Source organism: Hirundo rustica, chromosome 10, assembly GCF_015227805.2.
Source record: "Hirundo rustica isolate bHirRus1 chromosome 10, bHirRus1.pri.v3, whole genome shotgun sequence".
Lineage (NCBI taxonomy): Eukaryota > Metazoa > Chordata > Aves > Passeriformes > Hirundinidae > Hirundo > Hirundo rustica.
In genome coordinates this window covers 16,325,941-16,353,146 of record NC_053459.1, presented here as the reverse complement: position 1 = coordinate 16,353,146, position 27,206 = coordinate 16,325,941, and the positions used below count along the sequence as shown (strand labels likewise).

Below are 27,206 nucleotides of genomic sequence, written 5' to 3'. Positions count from 1 at the left end.
AGCCTTGTGCTTGTCACTATTAGCATGGATCCTAGAGTGTTGACATGGAAATTAAACATATTAAGCTGTTGTTAGCACCTTGTTCTAATGCTTCACAGGCTGACATAAACTATTCTGTGTCTTTCCTTTTATTTCACCGGAAAAGAAGAGAGGAAGAGGAAAATGCTTGCTATGCCTATGTCACTGATTCACAAGTATTTATACTCAGTTCCACAGCTGGATAAATCCTTATATTCAACCAGCGTGGATGCACGTAGGACCCTCCACCACACACTACCAAAGAGAGTGCAAGGGAGCACTCTGTGCACAGACATGAGAGCTCTGGTGAAAGCAGTAAGCATTTTATGGTGATTACAGAACAGATGAGAGAAAAAAATTCTTCCATGCCCTGAGCTGGGCAGCAACCTGAGCATAGATTGGCCAATTATCCTGTAAGTCACCAAAAGAAGAAATAAGGATGACAGAATGGTTAGTGCCAACTTAGATTCTTCTTAGCAGCAGCTTCCTGCAGTTGAGATCTGTGATACTGACCACTGAACATGTTTTTAAAAGCTCAAACAACTTTTGAAGTAGCTCTTCTGAACCACAAGTAGAATAGGGTCTGTTGACGTCACAGGATCATCTGAGCTCACTTTTCCCACAAGCTGTTATGCGAAACCAAATATGCACGTAGCTCTGATGAGCTTTTTCCCTGAACTCCCTCCTTTCTCAGCTCTGCAAGTTGCTGCAAAGACCACACAGAATCAGAATTCACAAGCAACTCATGCTGTGGCTTAATGAATTACTGCTCATTAGCTGAGCCCCATTATAACTGCTCTGTGCTTATCTCAACTGCAAAGAAAAAGCCCTTTAAAAACCAGTGGATTTCGATAATACACAGTTTTGTTTTGAGCAAATAGCATGCCTTTCCTATTACTTAAATAAAGGAGAGTAACTTGCTAGCTTGTGAAAAGCACACATACATGGAATATGAGGCTCCCTTAGAGCAGGACTGGAGCCAAACAACTCCAGCACCTCCCAAGCCAACCTCCCCACCTGTCCTTCTCTGAGCCAGGGACAGTGCCGGTGTTGGTGGATCCAGGCACGGAGGCGATGGGAGTCCCAACCGTGCGCAGATTCTGGATGACAGAAGACAGGAACTGCTGGCTTGCACTTTCATACAGATCAAAGCAAATTTGGTAGGCCATGAGAAGGTTATCATCCTTCACCAATTTTTCCAAGATGTCACTCACAGCCTGTGGGTCATCCAGGAATATCAGGCACTGAGCAGGAGGAAGGGAAGAACAAGGAAAAAAAAAATAGAAGACATCAGACACTTCAGAATGAGAAAGCAACACTACCCAAGGCTGCACTCCAATGCCCTCATCTGCTGCTTCCACAGAACACCCCCTTCAAAGAAAGAAAACTTTTCTTCCTTTCGTTGAGGACAACAGAGAAAACAGAAGAGTTTTCATAGAAAAACAAGACTTGTCCTACTAGACACAGAAATTTCAGAAGTACATTGTGAGAAGCACCAGTCATTCTGTAGGGATGTCTCAGCTGAAATGAAACAGGCGTAACACTGAGTCACGTGTATGTGGCATAACAAGACTGGCAAAGATCTGAGAACATCTGAGTAACTTCAAAACTGGCTGTCTAAACACTTTCAGACAATGGCTTACCAAAAAAACAAAGCACTAGAATTATTCTCGTGAGGAATAAATAAAATTCCAAGCTGTGAACCTACCATCTGATACTCCCTACACAGGCTTAAAATATTCTGTCAGAGCTGTCTGTGTCCTCAAACTGCCTTTGAATGGATTTCTTTCTCTATAAATTGACCAAATATACAATCTTTATATCTCTTTTTCAAGTTGGTCTCACTCTGGTATATGTTGGAAGCACGCAACCAGGAAAAGATATTTCATTTAACTGAACAAAAGACAGAGAAGAGGTAGATGTCACACCAAATATACCTAAAGAAGAGTAACTTTTTATTATCTTTAAACATTACTTTGAAAAGTTTACCTGGCACACATTGATGAAGTCTGGTTTCTCCAAATTCATGTAGATTTTAACTAGAACTCTCAAGACTTTATTACGAAACTGTTTATTCTGCATCAAAGACATACAGAGCTTCAAGCTGTAGGCCAACATACCAGGAACATCATTCTGAAATAAAATTCAGGGATATCAAGCATGGGTTTAGACTGACAAGCAGGATTTAGAGAGGAAAATAAAGCTATCCTTTCTCTATTTTAAAAAGCAGACGAAATGTGCGTATAAATCTTTACCGTTTCCTTTTCTATTTTCAGAAAAGCTTATATACAGGTGTATTGCAGTTTAAAGAAAAAACACTATCAAAATCATGCAGGGACAATATTTAATTCAGAAATTAAGACATGCAAAATATTAACTCAGAAGGACAATACCCATCTTCCCTTCACCCCTCTTGTTCAAACAATCAGTTTTGAATGCAGTGAAATTCCCTGCACTAACATAAAATATCAGCAAAACAAACCATGCACCTAGAAAAGACCAAGCCTGAGAAACTGATTTGGTTACTAGACCTCAGAAAGGTAATTTAGAATGAGGGATTTATAATGGGCAAGTTATTAAATGCATAGGATGACAAACAGAACAAAGCAAGCAAGATGGATGCCTTATGATTATCACTCATACTGATATGGGAGACATCGAAACATACGTAAAAGTTTTAAACTGAAAAGCAGTAAAATTTAAAGGATTCAAGCTATGTGTCTGGCACCTGATTGAGATACTACAGAATAGCAAGACTGCACACAACTGCTGAGCTGCTGCAGATGACTACAGGCCTGCTTCTCTTACTGCCCCTAACAGTAACATGACTTACCTTAAACCTTTCACCTTCATTGAAAGATTTTAAAACCAAGGTGCACCATCTTGTAGTCAGGGTAAGCCAACACTGCACAAAGTCACTGAAAATCAGAGCAGCTCATCCACCTACGCGAGTTTTTGCTTTTGCTTGCCATTCACAAATCACTTATCCAGTCCTAAGGATCCCTTCCCACAGTGAATTACAGCAGATGACAGGCACAACTAAATAAAAGCGCTGTTCTTACATTATGCCAGTATTGTATCTCCACCAGTAGCTGACAGGGAATACCTTAAGAAGAGGGCACATAGCCAAGCTTCCTGGGAATAGTTTCCCATAAGCGTGTAACTTAAGTTTATGGGAAATAAACTCCCCCCTCCTAAAGGCAGAGGGGGGATCTTCCTATACTTGATAGTCCTGAGTGGCTCTGCTTTCCATGAACATGCCAAACTGAACACCTGAGTTTTATCTTTTGCTCTTTTCATACAAAACAGAGCAAGTTCCACAGCAACATGGATCTTGCACTTGACTTCTGGATCCATACCTGGAAAAGCCTAGCTACAGGCACCTCCTGTCTCTTGCACATACCGACTCAAGGATGGTTTTCTCAAAGATGTCCAGCCTGCGTGTCTCCAGAGAGATGCCAATGGCCTGCTTGTACTTGTGGTCATCCAAGCACCGCTGGAACATTTTGTTCACTATCCCTTCTAGCCTCTCATCCACCGGTTTCTTCTCCCCTTCCGGCAGTTCCGCGTTCTCCACACACTGCTTGGTATAGTGGTCGATGCATTTTGCTGAAGAGATAATGAATAAATATGGGGGGAAAAGTTCAAGTTCCCAGATTTTTGCGGTTTTGTACAGGTGAAGAGACCAGCATGCACACGAACATGTTCTACCAGCACGTACAGCATGGGAAATTAGACATTTGTGTAGTCATACACAGACAATAGTGGAAAACACTTCTATTATCTCCTAACAAACTCTAATTTTAGTGCTGAAATCAAGCAGGTATTTTAAACATTAAATCAAGGATATGATTTTTTATTCCAGTATCATGTTAAATAAATGAGAAAGCAGCACTAAGAGACTTCCTAGCTCCACTGCAAACACCAGCTGGGGTGACTGAAAGCCAGCCCAGCTCTGTCATATCCTGCACAAAGCAAGTGACTCCAGCAGATGAGATTCTTAAAAGGCATTAAAATTATACCTGCAGTCAACTGCTGACTTGCCATCTCGTTGCTGGTGGATAAACACAACTGTCCCTTTCAATTAGGTGTGCAGCTACACTTACCAATGAATTATTTCCAGTCATGCTGAAATTGATAACAACATCAGCACACAAATGAGAGAAAGGACAATAAACAACCAAAGTAATTTTCTTATTAGGAATTCACTACAAAATAAGGATTAAGAATAGGAAAAAAACTCCAGAACTCTGAAGTCAGTTCCATTACAGAATCCCAAAATATAAGAAAGTACAAATAAACTGGGTAAAATTAGCTGCAGAATTGGTTTAAATGAGCATGAAGACAGCAATAACACAGAGAAAAAGGCTAATCCAAGTAAAATTTCTAAACTACAGCAGCTTTGAGAGCACAAGAGCTTTTCCTTTGCAGCAAAAGTTCTTTACCAATGATCGTCTCCACATATTCCGAGTTGTCGTTGACATTGAAGAGGTCACCAGCTCCCAGGGCATAGTTCAGGGACTCCTCAAAGGCTCCCAGGTGGTAAAACACTTTAGAAGCAACCAGAGCAGCAAATTGGCGGCTCCGAAAACCTTCGTCTTCATACAGAACTTCACTGCAGAGGAGGGAGAGAAGAGCATCAGCTCTGTATGCTCAGATCTCTGTAAGGCCACATGACTCAAGTATAAGTTTGACTGAATTTGCATCTTTGGGACCACAGTTCCAACCCCACATCCACACACATTAGAGCTTTCTAGAACATATGGAGCTACGTGCTGTATTAGCCATAGTCAAGAAACCAGAAGTACTATATCCACTTCATATCTCATGTGCTTTTTCAGCAGTATTAAATGTCGTCTCTTACATTTTGTCCACTGACTCGGAGATTTCTGCCCAGAAGTCATTGACAACAGCATTCAACTTGTGAAGAGCAAACTCCTATTTAAAAAAAAAAAAAAAAAGGTAATATTACATGAAAAATGCATTTACCACCTTTCCCCAGTAAAAATTAAGTACATTCTAGGATTAATATCATGAAGACTGACCCATTTCAACAGCAAATTCTATTTTAAAAGATCTTTGCAAGCATTCACTAATCTTTGCAAGTCCTTTACAAATAAAGAGCTGTTCACTTCACAGGTAAGACAACTCGAGCATTCCTTTCCATGGCCTCTCTCTGATGAATGACTGGCTGATGTGTCTGATTGGTGAAACTGTGACAACATTTGTGTAGCACATGGAATGACCCTATGGCCTACAGCAGCCAACTCTATCTACGTGGACACAGTACTTCAGACAATAAACAAACCACAATCAGCCCACTTGTAATCGTTCACAGCAAAATCAGGGATCATTCAGATCCATCACTATCTATGTCTGTATGCAAAAAACACAACTAGGGAATTACAAATATTGAAAAGTGCATGTTCCATCAACACACCACCACGCTAAGTGCTGGTGTTCTATGGATTCATACCCTCTTGTACACTGGAAAGTTTCTGTTGCTGTTTTCTTCTTCTCATACTATTACTGTGATATTTTTCCAAGTGAAAACTGTAACTGTGATTTTGTTCTACATTGGTTAAATTATTCTAAAAATCTGAGCTGTTCTTCAGCTTTGAACTTTACGTAGTCAAAATGCAGTCTCTGGAACAATTTTAAGTAACAAAGCCCCATTACCACCAGAGAGATGGGAACTTCCATGAATAGAGATTTTTGCATTTGAAGCTCCTGCTTGATCCATGCTCAAAACAAGGAAGTTTGCAATCTGCTATCATTTATTTAAGCCTTTTCTTTTAGCTTTCAGGCTAAATACAATTTGGTGCCCACCTGTTGCTGTCCAACCATAAACTATCAAGATCTACTCCTTTTTGACTTTAAGCTGCCCACATGATGCCTTTGCTGTTATTTGCCCTCAGATATAAGAGCTTACCTTGAGCTGTGGCTCTTCTTCATCCAGAAGAGAGATAATTCCAGCTGCAAAACAAAATCATAGTTACTTTCAGTTTCTCTGTATCAAAAGTAAGCCTGTCATTTAGTTCAAAATCGACAGAACAGGAAGGAAAGCTGTCTCTGGAATGCTGATTTTACATCTTCAGTATTAAACTTCAAAGATCAAATTCAAGTTTGTAAAAAATATAAGGTAAAACAGTTCAGAATTTATAACTGACAAGGCACATTATTTATAGGTGAAAACAAAGAATTTTTCCATGCCAAGGAAATTGGCCTCATGGATAAGAGGAGATGCATCTCACAACTTTATGCTTCTGACTGCTGATCCTGTCCAAGAACATCTGTACAGTTACAGAAATACTGTTTAAATGATATGACTGAGAGGTTCACAGGAACCTAATCTGAAGAACAGGGATAGGTGGTTTCATTGTCAGATTGCAAAGATGCAACGGAAACGGTTGGAATATGATCTGATCAAAGTCCAACACAATTCACTGCTTTAAATCTTTAATCTGTTGTACAGCTTGAAAACTTCTTTAAATCTGAAAAAACACATGAAACTGGAAAGACCAGCAAGCCTTTGGACGGCTGAACTGGGCTTCCAAAAGATCTTGACATATCTAAAAAGAGCATGTGCAGGTCCAAGCCAAAATGTACAAATACAGATTCTGAACAGTACAGAGGGTTAGGATGAAATATGATCAATAACGTCATTTGGCTGCAGTGGGAGCCAGAGAACCCAAACCTCACACAGATGTGTAATTCAGAGCAGTTCCTGGCAGACCCATGAGGCACCTTCCCTTGGCACCCCCTGGCCAGAGCCTGTGCCCAGTGCTGGGCACCAGGGTTGAGTCTTGAGCAAACCAGGGTGTTTGGAGCTGGGCAGTAAGAACAGGGAGCTCTGGCAGCCAGCTCCTGAAGGGTGGCTGGAGGTCTGTGACTGGTTGGTCTACAGACACCTGGGGAGGGTGCAGAGTTCAGGGCAGCTGCCGGCAGGAAGGGAATAATCTGATCTTTGTATCAGATATTAACAGGAACAGTGACACCAAACTTTAGTGAAGCCTCAAAGATTGAAGTATGCTGATCTGATAAGTTTTCTCCCAGGAACACATTTATTCCTTTGCCTAATGAAGTTGCAGAGTTTCTGCTAGCAGGTATTGTTTTTAAAAACCAGGTTAGACACACATCCATCAGCAACAGGAATTGAAGGAACACCAAAGTGGCTCTCAGGCAAAGAAGGCATATTCAGCAGTCATCCCACTTCCAGCTGTTTCCTGCATCTCTGTTCAAAATGTTTGCTTTGGTGTGTTTTGTGTTTGGTTGTTCTAAATTATTATTTTAAATAAGCTCCTGCATTTACCTGATCTATCAGGAGAACGCAATCTCGCTCCTACATACCATTTTAAAAATACCTCTAAAATTATTTTCTAGTTTTCCTCAATTAAAATAAAAACCAAAATAAAGACTTCAGGAAGAAAAAGCTCTCTGGCCACTGCCACCCTCTGCACTATTTCCCTCGCCAAGCCACAACCGGAGACATGTTAATTTCTAGCCTGAGTATTTCTGGAAATACCTTCCATACTTTTCTTTTTTTTACACTTTCAAATTCACAATAGGCGCACAAACACCGTGAAACCTCCTACTCCTCACACGCTTCATTATCCCGCATCCCTTAGACCGACGTTTCCTCCGCAAGCATTTATTTGCGTCTCTGAGCTCCAAACTTCTTCCTCTTCCCCCGCTCAAGTCTCTGCTGCACCTCCCGAGCGCCCTCCGGTTTTACACCGAAAATACGCCATTCACTTGAAGCAGCTGAACCCTCCCGCTCACACCGTGGGACCCCCGCAGAGCCACCGGAGCCCCCATGAGCCACCGGCAGGAGACGGACACGGCACCGGGCTTCAAGAGCCGGTCGTGCCAGACCGCCGGGCACCGGGGGGGGCTCTCTCTGCCGTCCGGGGGTGAGCAGGGCGGGGGAGCACCGTGACGAGCGGCCCCGCCGAGCCGCGGCGGCGCTCAGTCACGGCCCTGACTCAGCGAAACCCCGGCGGACAACGCCGCCCCGCGCCGCCGCCTCACCGGCCGAGGTGATCATGGTGCCGCCCGGCTGCCCTCGGAGGGGGGGTCGGGTCGGTCCGAAGGGTCCGGGGGGGGGGGGGGGTCGGGTCCGGTCCGGCCCAACCGCGGTTCCGTCGCCGCCGCCGCTGCCCGGCCCGGAAGTGCCGCCAAGGGCCTCTTCCGGCGGCTCCGCGCTGCGCCCGGGAAAGGTGCCCGCGTGATCGCCTGCGCGGGACGGCGGAGAAACAGGCAGGCAGGAAGCGGACGGCCCTGGCACCGGGGGCCTTGTGCCGCGCGCGGCCCCTCACGGACGCCCCACTACCCCACAGCCCTCACGGGCTCGTCGCGGGCTCCTGCGCCCTTCACGGTTTCCCGCGCCCGCAAACCCCACACCGCTGCCTGGGCAACGGGGCCGGGGGCCGGAGCTGTGAGTTCCCCAGAAGCCCGCGTTTGTGCCGTGCCCAGAGAAGCGGCTGCTTCCCCTGCCAAGGTTGGCCGCCCGCGGTGGGCGGGCATCTTCAGGGGCACAGCGTGTCCCATGGCAGGGCAAGGGTCAGCGATTTTATCCCATGGGTTTAACGGCTCTTGCCGGCGCCTCTGCTGCACAGGACAGATGCGGTATCCAGGGTGTTGGATTTGCACCAGGGAAAGCCCAGCTCAGGAGCAACGATACTACTGCACAAGAGACCAAAGTGCCCAGACCTCGGCAGAATTCATTTGACCTTGTTGCTACAGAATAGGAAGAAATACCCTATGAAGGTCTTCAATTCCTTGAGGATGCATATTGGCGTCATTTTGTGAAAGTAATTAATGAAAGTTACTAATGAAAGCTTATCACAATGCCAAGCTACCCACAATGCCAAGAGGGGCTGCTCTGCTCCTGGACAGCTGAGAAGATCTCTTGCCTTCTCCATTGCTCCACCTGGGCTGCACTTAGTTCTGCTGATCGTCTGCATATCAGACCCTGGGGTCACTTCCATTCCATCCCAATATCCATTTTTTTCAAGCCAAGATAAATATGAGTTAAGCTATGCATAATGCTACTTCAAGGATAACACCATGGTGAACAAATAAGCACATTCCAATTCAGGAATTAAATGTCTTTATTCAACAAGCACGTAATAGTGCCCTTAAATTATTCAATCAATTAAACATGTAAAACTACCTGCTTACACCTCCAAGTGCACAGACAGTGAAAAGAAAAAAAAAAAAAGAAAAGAAAAAAAAAAAAAAAAAAGAAAAAAAAATCACTTTTATTCCTCAGTCAAAGATAAACAATATTTTTGGTCAAATTCTTGCTCACATCTCCTAAAGCCTGGGCAGTTCATCCACTTCCACCAGCCTCTTGCAGGGGTAAACTTACGTGATTTACCTAAAAATTACCGGTGAATAAATCCAGTGGGTTTGCAGCACTAAGGGAGGTTTAACTGCCAGTCTGTGCTCTTGGACCACCTCTTCATTGGAGAATGCCTAGGAGCAAAGGCTAAATGCTGCAAGAAAATAAAGATTCCTACTGGTGAGTTCTGCTTGACCCACCTAAAGAAGGGCTTTATTGGGAAATACAGACCTGCACAGGGACCTGGGCTGTGCAGGGATGGAGCAGAAGGGAACCTTAATCTCAGCAAGATGCACTGAGTGCTGAAACTCAGGGCCAGTGATACAGAAACCCCCACCAAGTCACTTGTTTACATTTGTATTTTCCACAGGTCATAAGCACAGAAATCCTACAGAAGTCCTGAAGGCTGGAAGGAGAGTGGGTCAGTGCCCTGTCTGCAGAGCAGCATCTCCTGCTCCAGGTAAGAGCCAGAGGGATGCCAAACGCAAACTGCTGGGGGAGAATGCTGGCCAGAGCTGGCAGGACTCCAGACACTTTGCTGCCAGTGGAGAACGAAGAGCCAGAGAGAGGACAGACATGCACAGAGGATGCACTTTGGTAGCTAACCCAAAGTAGAGGTAGGCAGGTTGAAATTTCTCATCTGCGCTGGAGGAAACTCCTGAAGAAAAGCCGGCCCCATGTTTGTGTTCAAAATGAAAGAAGACCTCTTTTATGTTGCATAAAGAATTTAAAAGATATTCTGAGCATTAGAGTAATATTCCTCGTAAACCAAAGATTTCTAGTTAGTTGTGTTGCCTCATAGGCTACAGACAGCCCTTTGGAACTACTTGAATAGATAATTTTTATATTTTTAATTTTGAAACAGCCACATCTTCTTGTGCTGCAGGCCACCTCCAAGATGTGCCACCATGCCTGTGGAGATGTCCCAGGTAAGATGGCTCTGTCCTGTAGCCCCGTCTAGCACCAGCCACCCCTCCAATCCAGGCATCCCTCAGTTAACCAGGACAAGCCAGAGGGACAGATCCTGCCCCCAAACCCCCCTCTGATGTAGATGCCAGTACCATCAGTATCTTTCAGTTATTCTTGCCACTCAAGCTGGGCTATTACTGTATTCTTCATGTTACACTGTTACACTCAAGCCTTTTCAGTAGCTGGTAGATCCAAGAGATCACATTTAGACCCACTGCAGTCGCCAAGCCACTTGCCTTTTTTTTTTTCTTTGTTTCTTTTTTTTTTTTTTTTTCCTTCCCCCCCCCCCCCCCCCAAAATAGTGTGGGAACTTTCAAGCACTAATAAAGCAGGAAAACAAGGTAGCAAAATCAGTCTTGTCAGGGAAGCCAGCCCCAGCAACCTCGGCAGGGAACTTTGCTCAGAATTAGAAAACTTTTCTCATTCTTCAAGCAGGTGACTGCATTTCACACTCGAAGTCCCAGTGTCAATTTGGGCAGGATGTGGGGTACATACCCGAAGGACTTCTCAGAAGCCCAGTGTCCAGCAGCAGCTCCAGGTGCCCAGGGCAGCAGGGCACAGGAGGGAATAACTCTGGCACAGACCCCCGGGGCTGGTGGCAGCTACAGAGGACCCTGATGAGTTCAGCCAAGCAGCTTTTCCCTGGAGCTCTGCGTCCTTGGAGGAGAGGGCCCACACCAGCTCCTCCTCCCACTGCTCCAAGTCCACTGGGCAGCTCTGGGATGTGGACTGTGTTGGATGCCCAGCAGCTCTAGGTGCCTGTACCTCCAGCAGCTTCTTCACAGTTTCCATTGGGGGAAAGGCTGGCCAGAGCCACTTCTTCCTCAGGGTCCTGCAGGTCATCTGCAGGGAGCAGAGAAGGGTCAAGGCAGACCTGAATGGAAAACCCCTCCTCCCAGAAAATGCAACTTAAAATGAAAAGGAAGCATGAGCTGAAGCTATTGATATATACTCACAACCTAAACACAGGTGATTTTTTTTTGCCAAACTGATTTTCATTTTGTTTTAAAAACTCAACATCGCTTCAGCAAATAGAGCAAAGGAGCGCAGGACGCAGCTCCTGGCCTCCTGAAGTTTCAGCAATATCAAAACAAGTTGCATGGCCACCGGGTATTGTCTGCCTGGCACTGACAGTTTTCTGATCACGGAGAGTTGGATCTCACAAGTCCCATAGGTCTCACAAGTCTGAAAGCTGTGTAAATTGGGCATTTATTTCAGTTGTTGTGTTTGACTCTTATGCTCTTTAAGTATTCTATGTATTTAAGAGGCATTTGTACAAGGCCCTGAATAACGTCCTTTAAAATCTGGTCAGGCCTGAAGTGGTCAGGCCGTTGGACTAGATTATTATTGTAGGTTCCTTTCAAGTGAAAATATAACATTCTATTCTATTCTATTCTGTTATATTCTATTCTTTTTACAGTGAAGGAGCTTTCCCTTCTCTTTGTGCTTCATAGTACAATCTGGATCTCCACACACCTTGTAGCCTCCTGCATGAAGCACTCCTGCAGAAAGAAAATCACTGCTGGGAAGTGCAAGCCAAAGTGCCAATCATGCACAAAGGCTGAATGCTATGCTATGTGCTACCTGAATGTTTTCTATTAGAATCAGGGAGCGCACAGCTGACTGCCCTCCCCCTTCTCTCTGCCAGCCCCAAAAGCAAATGGTTTGGGAACACTCCCTCCACCCATGTTTGCAGAAAATATCACATAATATCAGGGTGCTTCCGTGTCATTGCTTAGACAGAGAGTAGTTCTGCTTCCAGAGATTCAAACATAGTGCAGCCGAGTTCAGCAGTGCTTTCAGGGGTGCTTTCAGTGCTTTTCATTTGGGCACCAGACTCAGCATGGTTTTGTTTAGACAAGCAAAAGGTCAGAAAACAAGGAGACAGCAACAAAGCAGACAGATGTGCTGGTTGTCTTCAGGTTTGGGCTAAACCACAGCCAGGGAAGCACGGTGAGCTGCAGAGCTGGAAATAGCTGGAAGAGGCTACCAGCAAGGGGTTTGGGCACCAGAACCACCAGGGAATCATGAGGAACTTCTGACAATCACAGCAGAGTACAAGGGAGGGAGCTGGGCATACCTTCATGAATGTTGTTTTCAGCTTTTTCTTTGTAATCTTTTCTCCAGCTCCTCTGGTTCCAAGAAACGCACTGCAGGAAGGATGGGAGCCTCCACCTCTCCCTGTGTTTCATGTTTTCTGAATAAACCAGAGAAGATGAGTTCAGACTGGTAGCAGGTCAGCCCTGCTGCTTCTTCACCTCTCCCTCCATGAGCCTTGCAACAAAAACAGGTCCTTGCAACAAAAACAAGTCCTAGCAACAAAACCAGGACCACTCCACAAAACTGGAAAACAACTCCTGGCAATCAATATTTTTGGCTGAAACCTCTCTGCCACCCTGGAAGTTTGTCCCTGGTGTCAGTTTGTACTTTGCCACCTTGCTGCCAAACCTGGATGTGGCAGCCAAGAGTGAACAAAAGAAACCTGGCAGAAGCTCAGCTGGCACACGTGGCAAGGCTAGGGACTGACACAGTTAGAGAATTCCCAAAAGTTTTTCTTTTGCATTGTCACACAGCTTCTACCACATCAACCTGTTTACTGCTCCGATTTATTTAGCAATTCTTTCCTCCCATGGAGACCTGCTGGACAGACTGTCTTGCAGCAGCACACTGAAAACTGCAGCTGTAACTGCTTGCAAATTGCAGAGAGCATGTGGTCAATGCATGGTAATTATTCTAGAAGACAACAAACTTACTACAGACTTTCAAGCCATTTCAGTAAAACGCTACAGCAGCCTGTAAAATACTCCAGCAGCGTATTTAACATGGTCTCCAACAGCAGCAGCTCAGCATCCCCACTGAAATATCATCCAGCCTTTCACCTCCTAATCAGATAAAAAATGATAAACCACTTCAGTGTCCTTCAGTTTATCGAGCCATTGCAACACTAAAGGGCTCAGTGTCTGGCAGTCAACAAACAAAGAACTCCAGTGCACTGCCTGGGGTGCACTGCCTGCGGGGTTTAACTGCTCTTTGGAGGCACAGCTACACTTGGGATCCTCTGTCCAGGTGGAGATTTTGGAAGGCAAAGCTCACAGAAGCATGGAAACAAGTTGTCCCTGCCTAAGGTTGAACCCTGAAGGTGATGAGTGTCCTCATTACACACACAGGTCCTGGGACACTTACATGACTTAGAGCACCAGGCAGAGCATCAGAAGTGAATGAGCACACACAAGCAGGCTGTAACACCCGATCCAACTCCTCCTGCTCCCTGTTCTCCGCAGCCAACCACAAAAATACGTGTACTGAGCTAAGCACCTGCAAAGTGCCAAGGCAGAAAAGGGTATGCAGGGATGCTTTTGTGCCTCTGCTGCTGCCCCACCAGACTGCTGCGACCAGAACTGGAGTCTGGGAGCACACCAGAAATTCTTGCAGCAGGAACAATGTGAGGAAAACAAAAAGCATGTGAAAGGAGAGAAGCTGGAAAGAGGATTGTGTGCCTCAGTAGAGAACTAGCAGAAGATAGCCCTGTACCTTCATCACCAGCCACCTCAAAGCTCCTCGACATTCAGATCCAGGATTCTGTCCTGACCTGATAGAAAGAAGCACCTGAACTGCAGCCAATCATCCCCATGTCCCAGGGATCCCAGGAGACCCTGTCAACCCTGTGGTGCTGAAGGCAAGCGCCAGGGTCCCTCAAGGTAAAGCCAGCAAGACAGCAAAACACCCAAGCTCCTGGAAATCCTGGAGAGCAAGGTAGAAGTGGGAAAAAATGAAAGGGAGGAGGAAAGGGAAACAGCCCAAGACAAGCAGTGCCAAAGATTAAAGTGTTTTATGTGGCAGCTGTGAGAGCAGAGCCTGCCAAACTGCCCATCACCCTGCATTCATGTACACAAACCTGACTCCCCTTTTGCCCCAGGGCAAATGCTGTTCCTCAGGCCTGGCTGACACCCAGCTTTCATCTTGCCACCCTCACCCTGACATACTCAAACAACGATTCGCTGTTGTTACTTATTAATTATGTAAAATCAGCACAAGCATCTTCCTTGTGCAGGAAGGTCAGGTCCTTCAGGCACCCTACAGCACAGGGACATCCCAGTACTGTTTACCCCAAGAACACATATCCAATAAGCATGGAAGGCCACGGTGTCATGAATGGCCACAAAATCACAGCTGTCAGCTGCCACATCCCTGTTATCCACGAGCTACTCTAGTGTTTCCCAAACTGCTGGGAAGTTTTCCCACCCTGGCTGCCAGGTTTGGTGAACCTCACCCAGGCAGATCCCATTGGAAAGGCTCTGATCCCACCAGCATGAAAGAGATTTCACTGGGGAAAGGCAGATCAGATTGTGCATGTGTAAAGATCCCATTAGTAGTGAGTGGTCCAATCCCAATGGAAAACCCCGACTGGGTGAGGAGAAGATCCCATCAGGAGTGGTTGGATCCTAATAGGAAAAGCCTGACCCCATTGCAGTGGAGATCCATGAGGAGAGATCAGAACCCATTAGGATGGGGTAGATTCCACTGAGAAGGGGAGAAGATGCCACAGGAAAACAGAGCAAATCCCGCTGTAAAAACCGGGCCCCGGTGACGGAGGGATACCCTGACCCTGGTACCTGCGGGGTGCTGCAGGGCGGCCCGCAGGGCGCGGCAGGCGGCGGCGCGGCAATCGCCGGGGCTGCCCGGGCTGTACCGTGCCGCCTGCACCGTGCCGGGCGCCGGGAAGTGCCGCCTCAGCGCCGCGTCCAGCACCGCCGCGTCTTCTCCGTCCCCACCGGGCAGCAGGACGCCCACGACGGCGGGCGGCGGCCCCGCGGGCAGGCGGCCTCGCACGTCCCGCACCACCTCCCGCAGGCGGGTGCGCGCCCCGCGGCCCCGCGCCGCCCCGCCGCCGCACAGCACCAGCAGCAGCCGCGCTCCCAGCGCCCGCCGCCCGCCGCCCGCCGCTCGCCGCGCCCGGTACCCCGGCACCGGGCACGGTGCGCGCGGCGCCTCGTCGCCCAGGAGGTCGCGGGCGAAGGCGGCCAGCGCGGGCGCCGCCGGGGCCCCCTCCACCACCTCGGCCACCAGCAATACTGCCCGCCGGCCGCCGGCCCGCTCCACCAGCGTCCGCAGCTCCCGCAGGTCCGCCGCCGCCATCCCTCGCCGTGCTCCCAGTCCGGCCCGCACCCGCATGTTCCCCGGCCCCGGCTCCGCGCCGCCCACTGGCCCGCACCCGCCCCGCCACTCGACACCAGCCCCGGACACCAACCCCGACCCCGCGAAAAGCAACACCCCGGAGCAGCGGGGCGAGAAGGTGTCAAGGAGCCTCCCGCTTCCAGCCCGGTCCCGTGAGCCGCACAAGCTCGCGGTGGACAGCCCCTGCCTGCTGCCGGGTGGGCACAGCAGAGAGGGTAGTAAATTACCCCACAACCAGACTAAGAGCCCTCGCACAGGCTGGTCTTGTTGCCAATGAGGAGCTGACAAAATTCAGGCATAAAACTGCACCGTGGAGGGGCTTGGAAGGTGAGAGGGGGATGAGGAAAGGCAAAGTGGGACGCACACGAGGTTATGATAGAGGAGCGGCAGATCATGCATCCCCACGGTGTCGCCTATGGTATGGCATCTCACACCCCAGGGCAGCTATAGAGTGGCCTCTGTGGCATCATGTGCAGTATGCTGCTGCACAGCATGGCCAGGCCCCTGGAAACAATTCCACTTTGGGAAACACTTCCACCCTCAAAGGACATCCCCACTCACAAGCACACAGCTGAGCTGCAGCCCCCACACCACTTGCTGCATCTCTGAGTCCCTTCCCAAGCCAGTGACCTTTGACTTCTCCTGTGCCACATCCACACAAAACAGTCATAGGCCCACGAGCATCAACATCACTACATCCCATCAAAGCACAAATGTTTCCAGGGATAAGATCGGAGCTTTAGTCAGGGCTTCAGTGCTGGCACTTGTTACATGTATATTGTCACTCTGCCAGCCGCCAGTGAATGAAAGCCACTGTGCCCAGCCCTGACACTTGCATGGGGAAGTTCCAATCCATGGCATGCAGTAAATACTTCCCCTATGCCATATCAAAGCAGGCTTCTCCAAACCAGTAACATCTTATCACAAGAACCTGGGAAGGGATAAAGAGCTCAAAGGTGTAAACGGCCAGAGTCACCTTGGCCAATTGCTCTCTGGGGATTTTTGGAGCCAAACCATCTCTTGTGAGATGGGTGGAGGAGTCTCTGAGTGTACTGGGGGGGAAAGCAGAAACAAAATCCAAGTGTCTGTTGTGGATCAGTGATTCCCAACAGGTGTGTTTGGGTACACTTGTGCCACAAATGCGGCTGAGGTCTCATGCCTGCTGCCTGCTGTCGTGGCCAGCTGTCCCGGAGCCCCGCAGTTCAGCAGCCACAGCAGATGAGATGTGCCATCCCCACGCTGTTCCCCAGGCACAACAGCGGTGTGGCAGCTCAGGAAGGTCACAGTGTGGCACCAATTTTAATCCAAGGAAAATATTTCCCCCAGTAGGGGAGGCTCAGCAAACACTGCCTCAGGCTAGCATCATGGATGAGGGCTTCTTCAAGAGAAACTTTTTGCCCTGGCTGCTAGCAAAAGTAATTTACTCATGGAGAAGTGCTGATAAGCAAACGGGACAGGGTGAAAAGGGGGAGGTAAACAGAAAGATTAGGGTCCTCTTCCAAAGATCAGGGTTTGCAAGAGCAGACTCCCATGCCAGTGTGGTAGCCCTGAGAGTAGCTGTCAACATGGAAGGGCTACAGAGTCAGACAAAATACAGCAGCCAGGTCTGGCCTTAGTGTTGTCCAGATTTTGTATTCACAAGGATTTTTTTCTCATCTGTTCAGAATCCTGTTCACGGTCCTATTGACAAAAACCCAGGTTGTAATCAGCATCATGAGTTGTGTCAGCAGCAGGAGGGGGCAGGAACACGTGCTGGTCCCCAGAAATCCTCATCTCTCTGGAAAACTGCCAAAAGATCTACAGAGTGTTTGAACTCCTCATGAGCTGCCAGCACAGCCTGTGGTGTGGTGGTACCGGTTAAAGCCTGACTGATGTGCAGATCATTACAGCATGGCTCCCAGGGCTTCCGGAGCAGCACTATGCCAGCGACTTGCCTGGAGATGCCAAGATGCCTCAGGCATTGGGAATTTGGCTTTCTAGCTGGCAATTCCCCAGATTTATGAAGACAATTCTTGCAAAGAAGGCATAGAAAAAATTGGAGTTTTCTTCCTAACTCAGGTACACCACTGGCTGATTCTCTGCAGTGGCCTCGATGTTCAAACTGCCAGCATAGCCACTAAAAACGAATATTCGGGACCATGTAGAGCTGTTCTTCATGACCACTGCAATTCTTTCGTTTATTTTGGGTACACATGTAACATTGCCAGCAGAGGCTGGTTGGAAAGGTGAATGTCACCCACAATACCCAAACAACCTTGTTTACATTTCTTTACTCATTAACAGGGGTAAGCTCTAACACATACAACTCCCTTTGTGTTACTTAAAGAGGTACAACTCAAACAGTTCAGAGGCAGTCATGAGCTCAGCAGTATTTTTAGTCCCCCACAAAATGTCTTCAGAGCCCTGTCAGGAATCTGAGCAAAAGCACAGATGTATTTAGAAGACCTGACACTCCATCAAACATCCATCTGACAGTCTCAGTTGTAAAGAATCACTATGGACAGCCCTAAATGAGGGTCATCACATATGCCCATAGCTGTCCAGAGAAGACAAAACATCTGTTCATTTTTGATTTCAAAAGAGGAGCGAAAATGCTTTGTTCAGAGAAACAAATTTGGCATGTGTATTAGTAGTTCCTTGAAGCCTAAACAGCAACAACAAAAAAGTCTAATGCATTAGAGCCTGCATTTACCAAGTTTAACCTTTCTTCTGAAGAGAGTAAAAAGAGGACAGGGAAGAAGGATTCTTGTGCCAGTTTCAATGATAGAAGAGCAGAGAGACTGAATAAGCAAGAAGGAATATGTAGGAACTGTTCTGAGCCCAATGTCCAATGACCCAGCCCAGCTCTTTAAATTCTTCCCTTCAGCAGCTTTTCTCCAAAATTCTGTTCCCTCTAAAAGTTGCCCATCTCTGTAGTTGTCCTAAGTTTCCTCACCATCCCCCTGTAGATGGCAGAAGGGCATAGGAAGGCTGAAGAGGAGGATGGAAACCTGGAAAAGAGCCATATGCAGTGTGCCGAAAGTGTTGGTCAGTCCTGGTCACACAATAGGAGGGATGTCCTTCCCTGCTCTCTTAGAGACAGATGGAGGTGCCCCATAAGACTATTCTACTCTTGGATCCTCCACTGGAAGATGTTAAAGATGTAGGAATGAGTATGAAATCAGACCAAAGGGCCAAGCTGTGTCTTCTGGCCTTTTTTCTGGCTGTCCTCAGCTGGATCCTCACCTTTGGTTTGAAATTAGGATCCAAGACTAGCTGTTCACAGCCACCGGTCTCCATTCTTTCCCAGTACATACATGCTTTTGACACCATCTGCATTTACCGTTTGCAGTACCTCTTAAAAATCACCTCAGACCTCACCAAGCTGGGGGCAATGTTTGAGACCACTGGATGCAGACACAGCCCCTCCTGCCTCCCTAACCCTGCTTCGTGCATTCTCCTACTTCCTTCTCACAAAGCCCCTTCTTGGCATGGCCAAGCTCCCAGGTTCTCAGAACTGCTCTCTTTTATAAGGCAAAGGGCAGATCCATCAGCTTCCCTGGAGTTGCTGGAATGAGCAGAGTAGGTCACTGTGGATCTGCCTGGTTTGCTAGCCCTGAAAGAGGCCACCAAGGGGCCCTTCTGGTACACTACAGGGCACTTTAAGACTCTTCTGTATCCACACAGGATTAGGTGGAAATGCAGCAAGGGTGCAGCGTGAGAGCACTCATGGATGGCCTTCTGCCTCCTCTCCTCCTCAGCTCTCTGAGTGACCACACTCCTCATTGTCCCAGCCACACAACCCTGTGGCTACATCACTTGCCCTTGCATTTCTATGCTCCCAAGCTCTGGCCAGGATTTCAGCCATGTCTCAGAGTTTCTTCCCCCTTTCATCTTGACAGTGCCCCATACCACCCTGCACAGAAGTGCCTGGACACAGTACAAACATGCTGCCAGAGGAGAAACTTGAGAGCTTCATGGACTATGCCTGGATTTGGATGGTTATCTGTTTCAGATGGTACAGGAAATAATAGGGACACAGGACCTCACTATGGCTTCTTTCCTTAAGGATGTCCTAATATGCTGATTTTTAAAGCCAAACTTTCTTTACTCACAAACTGCCTGAACATGTACATGTCTTGCTTTCACTCAAGGGAGCTATTTCTTCACTAGCTTGACCAAAAAACAGTGTCCTCAGAAACAAAAGGCAGAATTCATCTCATGGAAATGCTCCTGGAAAGCCTCTTCCACAAAAGAGGAATTGGGTCACCTCATCCAAAAGTCTGCCAAGCACCAGCATCACCCCAACACTTACAGCAAGGTTGTTTTGCTTTGTAAAGCCACATCCTTAAGGATCTGGAAAGAATCCGTATTTGAAAAATAACCTGGAGAATGCTTTCTCTGGTGAACACTGGTTTACAAGATCTGTACCACCCTCAAATCCCACTCTTTCTGTATCATACTGCACAAACCTGCAGCTTCAGCAAATTTTGCAGTCTTAGATATAAGCTTTAAAGCTTATAGTTACACAGAGACACAAAGAAATGAGATAAATATCAGGATTTTAATCCTTCTTTTGATGATAATGGAGATCTTAGGATGACAAAAGATCTACAAAAAACACCAGAAAAAAATACATATAAACTCCCAATGCAAAAAAGTGCAGCTACCTATAGTGTTTTGCCATGTCCAGAGAGGATAGGAAATAAGTTCAGCTATTATGTAATTGGACTAAAAAATATTCTATTGCTCCCACAATTCCTCCCATCCAAAATAAACCATCCCAGAAACTTGATCTGCTGGATGTGTACCCGCTTGTATGTAAGGTCAACTCCCTGCTACAAAGAACCCTGGGGAGTTTCAGGAGCTTTGTTTCTGATGAGAACCATGTACCAAAGGCTCCTGTATCCAGGTTCTCCTGGGAAAACACGGTCTGAGGCCTTAGTCTTGAGTTTCTCTCACTGCCTCAGTTTTGGAACAGTTTAAAATCTAGAGGTTTGTGGCCTGCTCTGATTCCTTCTCTGCTGACAGTTTTCTTAGGGACAGGTTTCTTAGGGACATTTTGATAATCAAACATTTAATGCAAAGCAGAAACTCAGTGATTTTTGATAAAAGCTTCCCGGGGCAGATTGTTCAGCCAATGCAGCAAAGATTTGTGGCAAGGACAGTACGATGCTGAGGGTGCAGTGTCCCCTTCTGGCAACAGCCACGCACTGAATTTCATCCACGCAGAAGGCCTGGGCAGACAAGCAAGTCACCAGGAAGGAAGTGATCTGCAAAGGGCATCTAGCTAAAACCAACCTGACAGATTCTGCTGCCCAAGGGAATTCATTCTCCATCTCTCTTTGACACCTTCTCTTGCCTACATTCAGGCAGAACTCGGCAGTATCTGAGCTCTGGGAGTGAAATAACAAATGGCTCCTAGGAGTCAACTTCTAGGGGAAGAAACACAAATGAGAGCAGAACACCTGGCATCATCCTTTCAAAGCTAAGGCCTGTGGCCACCTGAAAAGACTGGCACATCCCTCCAATGAAGAACTCAGTGTCAGTGAGGCTGTGGAGTAGTTAACATCATTACAGAAAGCTCCAGCAGGGAGTCAGAACTGCAACTCTTACACTGAGCAGCATTTTCACTGCCATGTGTGTTTTGGGGCAAGGAAGAGCCAACACCATCTGACTTGGAAGAGGGAACACACTTGGCTTGGACACATTGTCCATCCCCATCCCAGCATGTAAACTCTCATTCTCATTTCTGACTCCTATTACCTGTGAGGTCCAGCTTGTCTTCACTCTTGTATCTGAATCCAGTTGACAAACACCATTTCCATCTACACTACCCCTCAGACTCTGCCCTGGGCAAGCTTTTGTGTCCCTCACCCCTGTGTTTAGCTGTGTTACCCGGTTACCTTCATGGCAGTTCAGGGCTTCCCTCAGTGCCCTACAGGCAGCTCTCTTTGCCTCCAGGATACCTCCAGACTGGCCTGGGCTGTAGATTGCAGTTGCCACAGTCAGTTGCAGGACCCCATCCAGCACGCACTGCATTCTCCTCAGCGCTCTCACTGCCTCATCCAGCTGCTCCTGGGAGTCAGGACAGATCATCACGAGCACCAGCACATCTAGCAGGCAGGGGAGGAGGTTCCTCACATCCCGGACAGCCTCCTTCAGGTGATCCCACTGCATGAGCCTTTTCAACACACTGGCTTGCCGTAGCATAAAAATCAGATGTGGGGGAACCAGGTCCTCCTCTTCCTTTCCCTCATTCTCTGCCTGCTGTGGTTTGTGCTTGATGTCCCCTGAGCCACACAGGTCCCGGGTAAAATCCACCAGCAATGAGGGAGCTCTTGAGTCAGCATGGTCCACTTCCATCACACCCACCCGTCCATTCTGGTGCCCCAGCATGTCCAGTAGGTTGAGGAAATCCCAGGTGAGGAAATCCCAGGTGGTTCTGTCCACAAAAGACAGGCTCCTTTGATGCCACAGCTTCCTCTCACACTCAGTTTACTGTGCTGCTGGGGAAAGGAATGGAAGTAACAAAGGCCATTGCACAGCAGAGGCTCAAAACAGGCAACACCTGCGGCTCTGAGCAGCCAACATCCAGTTGGGTAGGACCAAACAAATGTGAAAATAGCAGTTTTGATACAGAGTCACAAATTGCAGCCATGTGCTATTTGTGGGTGGACCTCCCAGAAAAAGGCTTTGTACTTTGGCAGTCTGGTACAATAAAAGAGGTGACAGGGGAGACAGAAAGAATGAATACATATTTTTGGGCACCTTGTATCAAACTCAAAAGGACTACCTTCTAATCAGCAAAACTCACCTATATAATGACCACAGGCTTACAAACCTGTCAGTCCACTTCAGTCACTACATTTCTTCCTTCTTCCTCTGTAATGCCTAAAGCTGGAAATCGCATCCATTCTTCCTTGAATCCAGTGTGTCCAATCTGCTGGCAGTTGTGGAAGACTAAAAGCCCTACCTGACCGGGCCCAATATCCCATAAGCTGCAATTTCTCTCCACATGCTAAAAAAAAATGCATTTTCCACGGCAAAGGCTCTCCTGCTGCGAAGGACAGCAGCGGCAGCAGGCTTAGGTCTTTTAAGTCCAGCAAAATAATTTCTATACCAGAGCTGAGTAGTTGGGTGAAGTTTTTTAATTCCAATTCAAAGTCAAGTTTTGATTTACGCAACATTTTCTGCACACACAACTACTCCACCTGTTTCAGAAGAGGATTAGCTGTGAAATACCAGCCCACTGCAGGAGACAAAGCCAACAGCTCAAAAGGCTCCCTGACACACCCTGGCAGCAGGACCAGGCAGGGGGAAAGAAGCTCTCATGCCCTGAGGAGGGACTGCACTGGAGTGGCCTCAAGGCGTGGTTCGGCCAACACACTCACCTGCCTGACCAACTAGGCATTGAAAATGATGGAACTACTTGGTGTATGTGGAACTGCCCTCACAGGGTACCCACAAGTCATTGTGGGACTGTGGCATAAGCACCAACTGTGACAACTTTTACCTACCTCAAAGCTCCCTTTAAACTACCCAGTATCTTGAGGGGGATTTTCAGAGATAAGAAACTCTGAGCCTTGCACTTCAAGACTGTAAATTCATTTTTCACTACTTCATTGTTCAGCAAACCTAAAAGAACTACAGAAGGGCTGTGAGAATGCTCAGTGTCCTACATGACATGCTGGGACAAGGCTGGCTGAGAAAAAAGCTTTAACAGTTGGGCACCACAGAGCCATGCAATGAATATGTGTTTAAATAATTTAAACTGGGCAGACACTACAGGAACACATGGACTCACTGTCTGGGATTCCACCAGAACTACAGTTGTGAGATGTGACAGGCTTTGCACCTGCCAGGATTTAAGTGTCTCTGTGCTGTCAACTCTGATATGTTACTGAGAAAGAAGTCTCTCAGAAGTGCTGAAGGCAATAAAACCAGAAATACACAAAAGTTAAACAGGTTCTCAATTTTATTTTCAATAAAAATTTAGATCCTAGATGGATACAGCATCTGTAAAACACAAAACCAAACAGAATCATGTTAGAATTCTTGTATTCAAACCTGAGCTTTTGCAGTTACAATCTAGACCGTGAATCTCTTCAACTGCTATAAAAGCAATCCCCAGTTTATACAGAAGAGATGTGAGAATGGAAAAGCTCAGCAGCAGGTTCAGGGACTTGCAGAAGCACTTTGCTGGTGGCACAGACTCCATGGCAGCCAGCCCTCCTGTGCACCAAGAAGACCTCCCATGGCTCTGGATTTCAGCAATTACCTGTGTTGCTCCTACTGTGCTTTTTCTAAGGTACAGGAGAAAGACAGAAAGAAAGGACTGCAACCCTCTTGTACCTTTTGACAACATTACTAGGAAAATATTACATCACAGCTCTGGGTGAGAGACCTAAAGGGACACTCCCACCCTCAGTTAAAACATTTGGGAGGTAAGAGAAAAGTCAAACAGGTAGAGGAGTAGAAGGGTGCAAAAATACACCGAACAGATTGGTGGAAAAGAAATCAAGGCAGCTTTAGAAAGGAGCTGAGTCCTGGAACTTGACGAGCCTTTCCAGACAACCTGAGCAAGCATACAAACCCCTGACAATGAGACAAACCCCCTGAGCACATGAAGCCAGAAAAAAGCCTCTCTAGGCTCCAAAAATAACACTCATGAGCCATGCTGAACACCCAACAGCAAGAGAACAAAACCAGAGTTCAAATGTTCCCTCCTAGTATGTGAAATTAAAAGGCACCCCCAAAACTGCCAAAAAATACTTTGTTGCTGAAACACATCCACTTACCACACGGATTCTGTGTCCAATGGCCTTGGCAGGAAGGTTGGAGCGGAACTTGGCACGAACCATGCCACTGTTCCCATGGGCGCGGGTCACCTTCCCCCAGATCACGCGTGTCCTGTTGGGTTTGCCTCCGGGGGTTACTGTGTTGCTGGGAAAAAGAGGCAAACAACAGCTGAGCAGGGCAGTCACAGCTCTGCTGTCACCAGCAGTGACAACGTGATAACTCTAAGGCATCTCAACAATTTAGCTCCATAGCCATCTTTAACTAGACCAATGTCCACTTTATTTGTGAAATTTTCCAGGCTTGAGATATTTTCACTGCACCTTTCAAACTGATAATTACAGCTTGTAATTTATCAGAAGTTCCACTGGACAACTACTAACAGCTTACAATGCTCAAAAATTTGGAAAACACTTTTGCGAATATGATTAAACTGAAAAATCAACAACATGGAATTGCCAACTCCTTATTTCTCCAAACACACTGAAGGCAGAAGAATAGGCCATTGGGATAAGTGGCAGAAATTGCCTTAAATGAAGAAACATGTTGGAAATGATGGTGGTCAAGTCACCAGTCTGACCAATTTTATTCAAGGCAATTCTGAACTCTAACAACAGTACTCAAGGAAAAAAGAAAAGGAAGCGGACGTAATAAGCAGCTGTTCCCAAGGTGTATACCAATGGCAGCAGAGCAGAAGTGACAGACAGCGCTCAGACATGGATGCACAACAGTCAGGACACAAATTCATCCAGGCTTCACAAAATCACTTTGCTGTTTAAGTAACTCAACAGTTCATAGCATTTAACGCAAATTCACCCACCTCAATTGACTCTATCAACCCACCTTCAGTTTTTTGTCAATCTTAGGCAAAACTTGTTTCCCATCCCACTTGCTCTCTAACTATCAAATAATATCATTCTCTCCTAGCATTTGCAAAAGCCGATACAGGAATTGGCAAATTCAGCGCAGGAATAAAACATTACTTACTTTTTAGCTTTGTACACATAGGCACACCTCTTGCCCAGGTAGAAGTCTGTCTCCTGACGGGCATAAACACCTTCAATTTTCAGAAGGGCCGTGTGCTCCCGCTGGTTTCGGAGGCCACGTTTGTAGCCAGCAAAAATGGCCTTGCACCACAGCCTAACAACACGGAAAACATATGCAAATTACAATTCACTCCAAAGTAACGTAAGGAAAAAGCAAATTACAGGCTGTTTCAGCAGAAACTAATTCCACACCTGTGGAAACAGCTAATTTTTAAAGATCACTGCAAATACTTACGTTCAATGAACAGAGGAAAGCTGAGTACGTGAAACATGAAGTATTTATAAAAACAGTACATTTTTTGCTTGTCATAAACTCCTGGCACTACAGAACAGGCTTCACACTAAGTTTCAAATGCTTCAGCTTCCAAATGTCTACTAACACTTATGAGTAAACACTGCTTTTTTCTACATGCTACTGTGTTGCAGTAACTGCTGTAGAAGGTATGAACTGCCCTTGGCTTCCAGCCTCAAAGGAGTTAACAGCCAGAGCAATAGCCTGACATCCACTGGACACAGCCATTACACAAATGCCCCAGCAATTCTTCAGAATGAAGTCCTGCCCACACTGCCCATGTAAAGGCATTATAAAACTTGGCCCACACACGAATAGACAGCACCTCTGGTCCAAGGGCACCCAGCATCTGCTCTGGGACACAGAGGATCAAACTGAGATATCCAGTTCTACCTGCCACACATTTAACAGGACATCAACTCCAGAGAAAAATAGTAAGACATGAAGCTGTGATTCACAGAACCATCAAATGGTATGGGTTGGAAGGGATATTAAAGACCATCCAGTTCTGATTTGCCTGTCACCTGAGGGACACCTCACACTAGATCAGGCTGCTTAGAGCCCCATCCAGCTTGGTCTTGAACAGCCCCAGCGATGGGGCAGCCACAGCTTCTCCAGCCAACTCCAGAGTATCCAGATTTAATCCTCCACTTACAAACTCAATCCCTACATCCTCAAGAAAATTCGGTGGCACAAGAGGGAATTTACCCATGGTAAAACCACGTTGCTTCCTTCACTCAAGGAAACAGTGTATGTCAAAACTCCACTGTACATTGGAGAGTCACAAACACTGTGCTAACAAACAGAGTTTGTAAATTTTACATTGATTGATATTTACTAACAGGCCAGGGAAAGCGTGGCACATAGTAACAGCAACTACAACCAGCTCAAGAGACATCAGAATAGGGACACACAACTGTGGGCGTTCAAAGGGCCCAGCAGGACACTGGGCAGAGGAACACTGCTCATTGCCTACTGCTTCAACAAACGCACTCGGGAATGTTTCAACAGCGTTACAGCACCGAGCCGAGAGCCACCTCAGGCATTAACTCACCTCCCGGTCATGGCGTCCTCTCGTAGACCCGGTCCCGGCAGGCCTGGAAACGACATACAGCCATGAGCCTCGGGCCGGCATCTCCGCCCGGCCGGGCGAGAGAGACCTCGAACAGCCGGGGGCTACCCGGGACCCTCCGCTCCCCCACAGCGCAGCCGCCTCAGCCCCGCTCCAGCCGAGGGCCCCAAGCCGCGACTGGGACCATCCGCCGCGCATCGGCGCCATCCCGCCCCGTCCCCGTCCCGGACCGCGCCATCCGCAGCGCCTCAGGAGCCCCGAGCCCGCCGGCGGCCCTGCAGCGGGAGCAGCACCCTCCCAGCCCCACTCCCGGCCCGCTGCCCCGCTCCGCCTCACCCCCAGCGCCCCAAGATGGCGGCGAAAGAGACCCGCGCCGCGCTGCCTTCCGGGAAACGAGCCGCCAGGACCCGAGCGGGCGCCCGAGCGCTGCCTGAGTGAGAAGCACCGAGTTGATGGAGGCGCTCCAGCGGCCCCGCGCCGCCCGTGCCGTGTCCCGTGTCCTGGGTTCCG

At 47.4% G+C, this 27,206-nt stretch overlaps 3 protein-coding genes across 3 annotated transcripts in view; all 3 read right to left on the bottom strand.

Moving 5' to 3' along the window:
* Window positions 1-8,185, bottom strand: part of PSMD1 (proteasome 26S subunit, non-ATPase 1) — a 65,366-nt gene extending 57,181 nt beyond the window's left edge. Inside the window, exons 1-7 of the mRNA XM_040073983.2 lie at window positions 8,050-8,185; window positions 5,951-5,994; window positions 4,883-4,956; window positions 4,464-4,633; window positions 3,422-3,627; window positions 2,008-2,151; window positions 1,036-1,262 (exon numbers count right to left, since the gene is read on the bottom strand). Of these exons, the coding sequence (XP_039929917.1) occupies window positions 1,036-1,262; window positions 2,008-2,151; window positions 3,422-3,627; window positions 4,464-4,633; window positions 4,883-4,956; window positions 5,951-5,994; window positions 8,050-8,065 (881 nt within the window). The 5' untranslated portion in view covers window positions 8,066-8,185. The remainder of the gene's footprint in view (window positions 1-1,035; window positions 1,263-2,007; window positions 2,152-3,421; window positions 3,628-4,463; window positions 4,634-4,882; window positions 4,957-5,950; window positions 5,995-8,049) is intronic.
* Window positions 8,186-11,084: 2,899 nt separating this feature from the next.
* On the bottom strand, window positions 11,085-15,469 carry C10H2orf72 (chromosome 10 C2orf72 homolog). The gene is made up of 3 exons (XM_040074463.1): window positions 14,947-15,469; window positions 12,414-12,530; window positions 11,085-11,176 (listed from the first exon to the last, which is right to left on the bottom strand). Exons 1-3 carry the CDS (start codon window positions 15,467-15,469, stop codon window positions 11,085-11,087), a joined length of 732 nt encoding a protein of 243 aa, XP_039930397.1.
* A 7,978-nt stretch (window positions 15,470-23,447) lies between these two features.
* Window positions 23,448-27,137, bottom strand: RPL35A (ribosomal protein L35a). Its single transcript, XM_040074885.2, has 5 exons — window positions 27,033-27,137; window positions 26,679-26,721; window positions 25,274-25,426; window positions 24,289-24,433; window positions 23,448-23,506 (listed from the first exon to the last, which is right to left on the bottom strand). The coding sequence occupies exons 2-5, from the start codon at window positions 26,687-26,689 to the stop codon at window positions 23,483-23,485; spliced, it is 333 nt and encodes a 110-aa protein (XP_039930819.1). The 5' UTR covers window positions 26,690-26,721; window positions 27,033-27,137; the 3' UTR covers window positions 23,448-23,482.
* Window positions 27,138-27,206: the final 69 nt, after the last annotated feature.

Excerpts from the sequence above, each read along its gene's own strand:
- C10H2orf72 (XM_040074463.1), bottom strand. The coding sequence starts at position 15,469 with ATGGCGGCGGCGGACCTGCGGGAGCTGCGGACGCTGGTGGAGCGGGCC. Across the intron at positions 12,531-14,946 it reads CGCCCTGCAGCACCCCGCAG|AAAACATGAAACACAGGGAG; the intron begins GTACCAGGGTCA and ends TGGTTTATTCAG. Across the intron at positions 11,177-12,413 it reads TGAAAACAACATTCATGAAG|ATGACCTGCAGGACCCTGAG; the intron begins GTATGCCCAGCT and ends TGCTCCCTGCAG.
- RPL35A (XM_040074885.2), bottom strand. Across the intron at positions 24,434-25,273 it reads TATGTGTACAAAGCTAAAAA|CAACACAGTAACCCCCGGAG; the intron begins GTAAGTAATGTT and ends TCTTTTTCCCAG. Across the intron at positions 23,507-24,288 it reads TTGGACACAGAATCCGTGTG|ATGCTGTATCCATCTAGGAT; the intron begins GTAAGTGGATGT and ends TGTGTTTTACAG.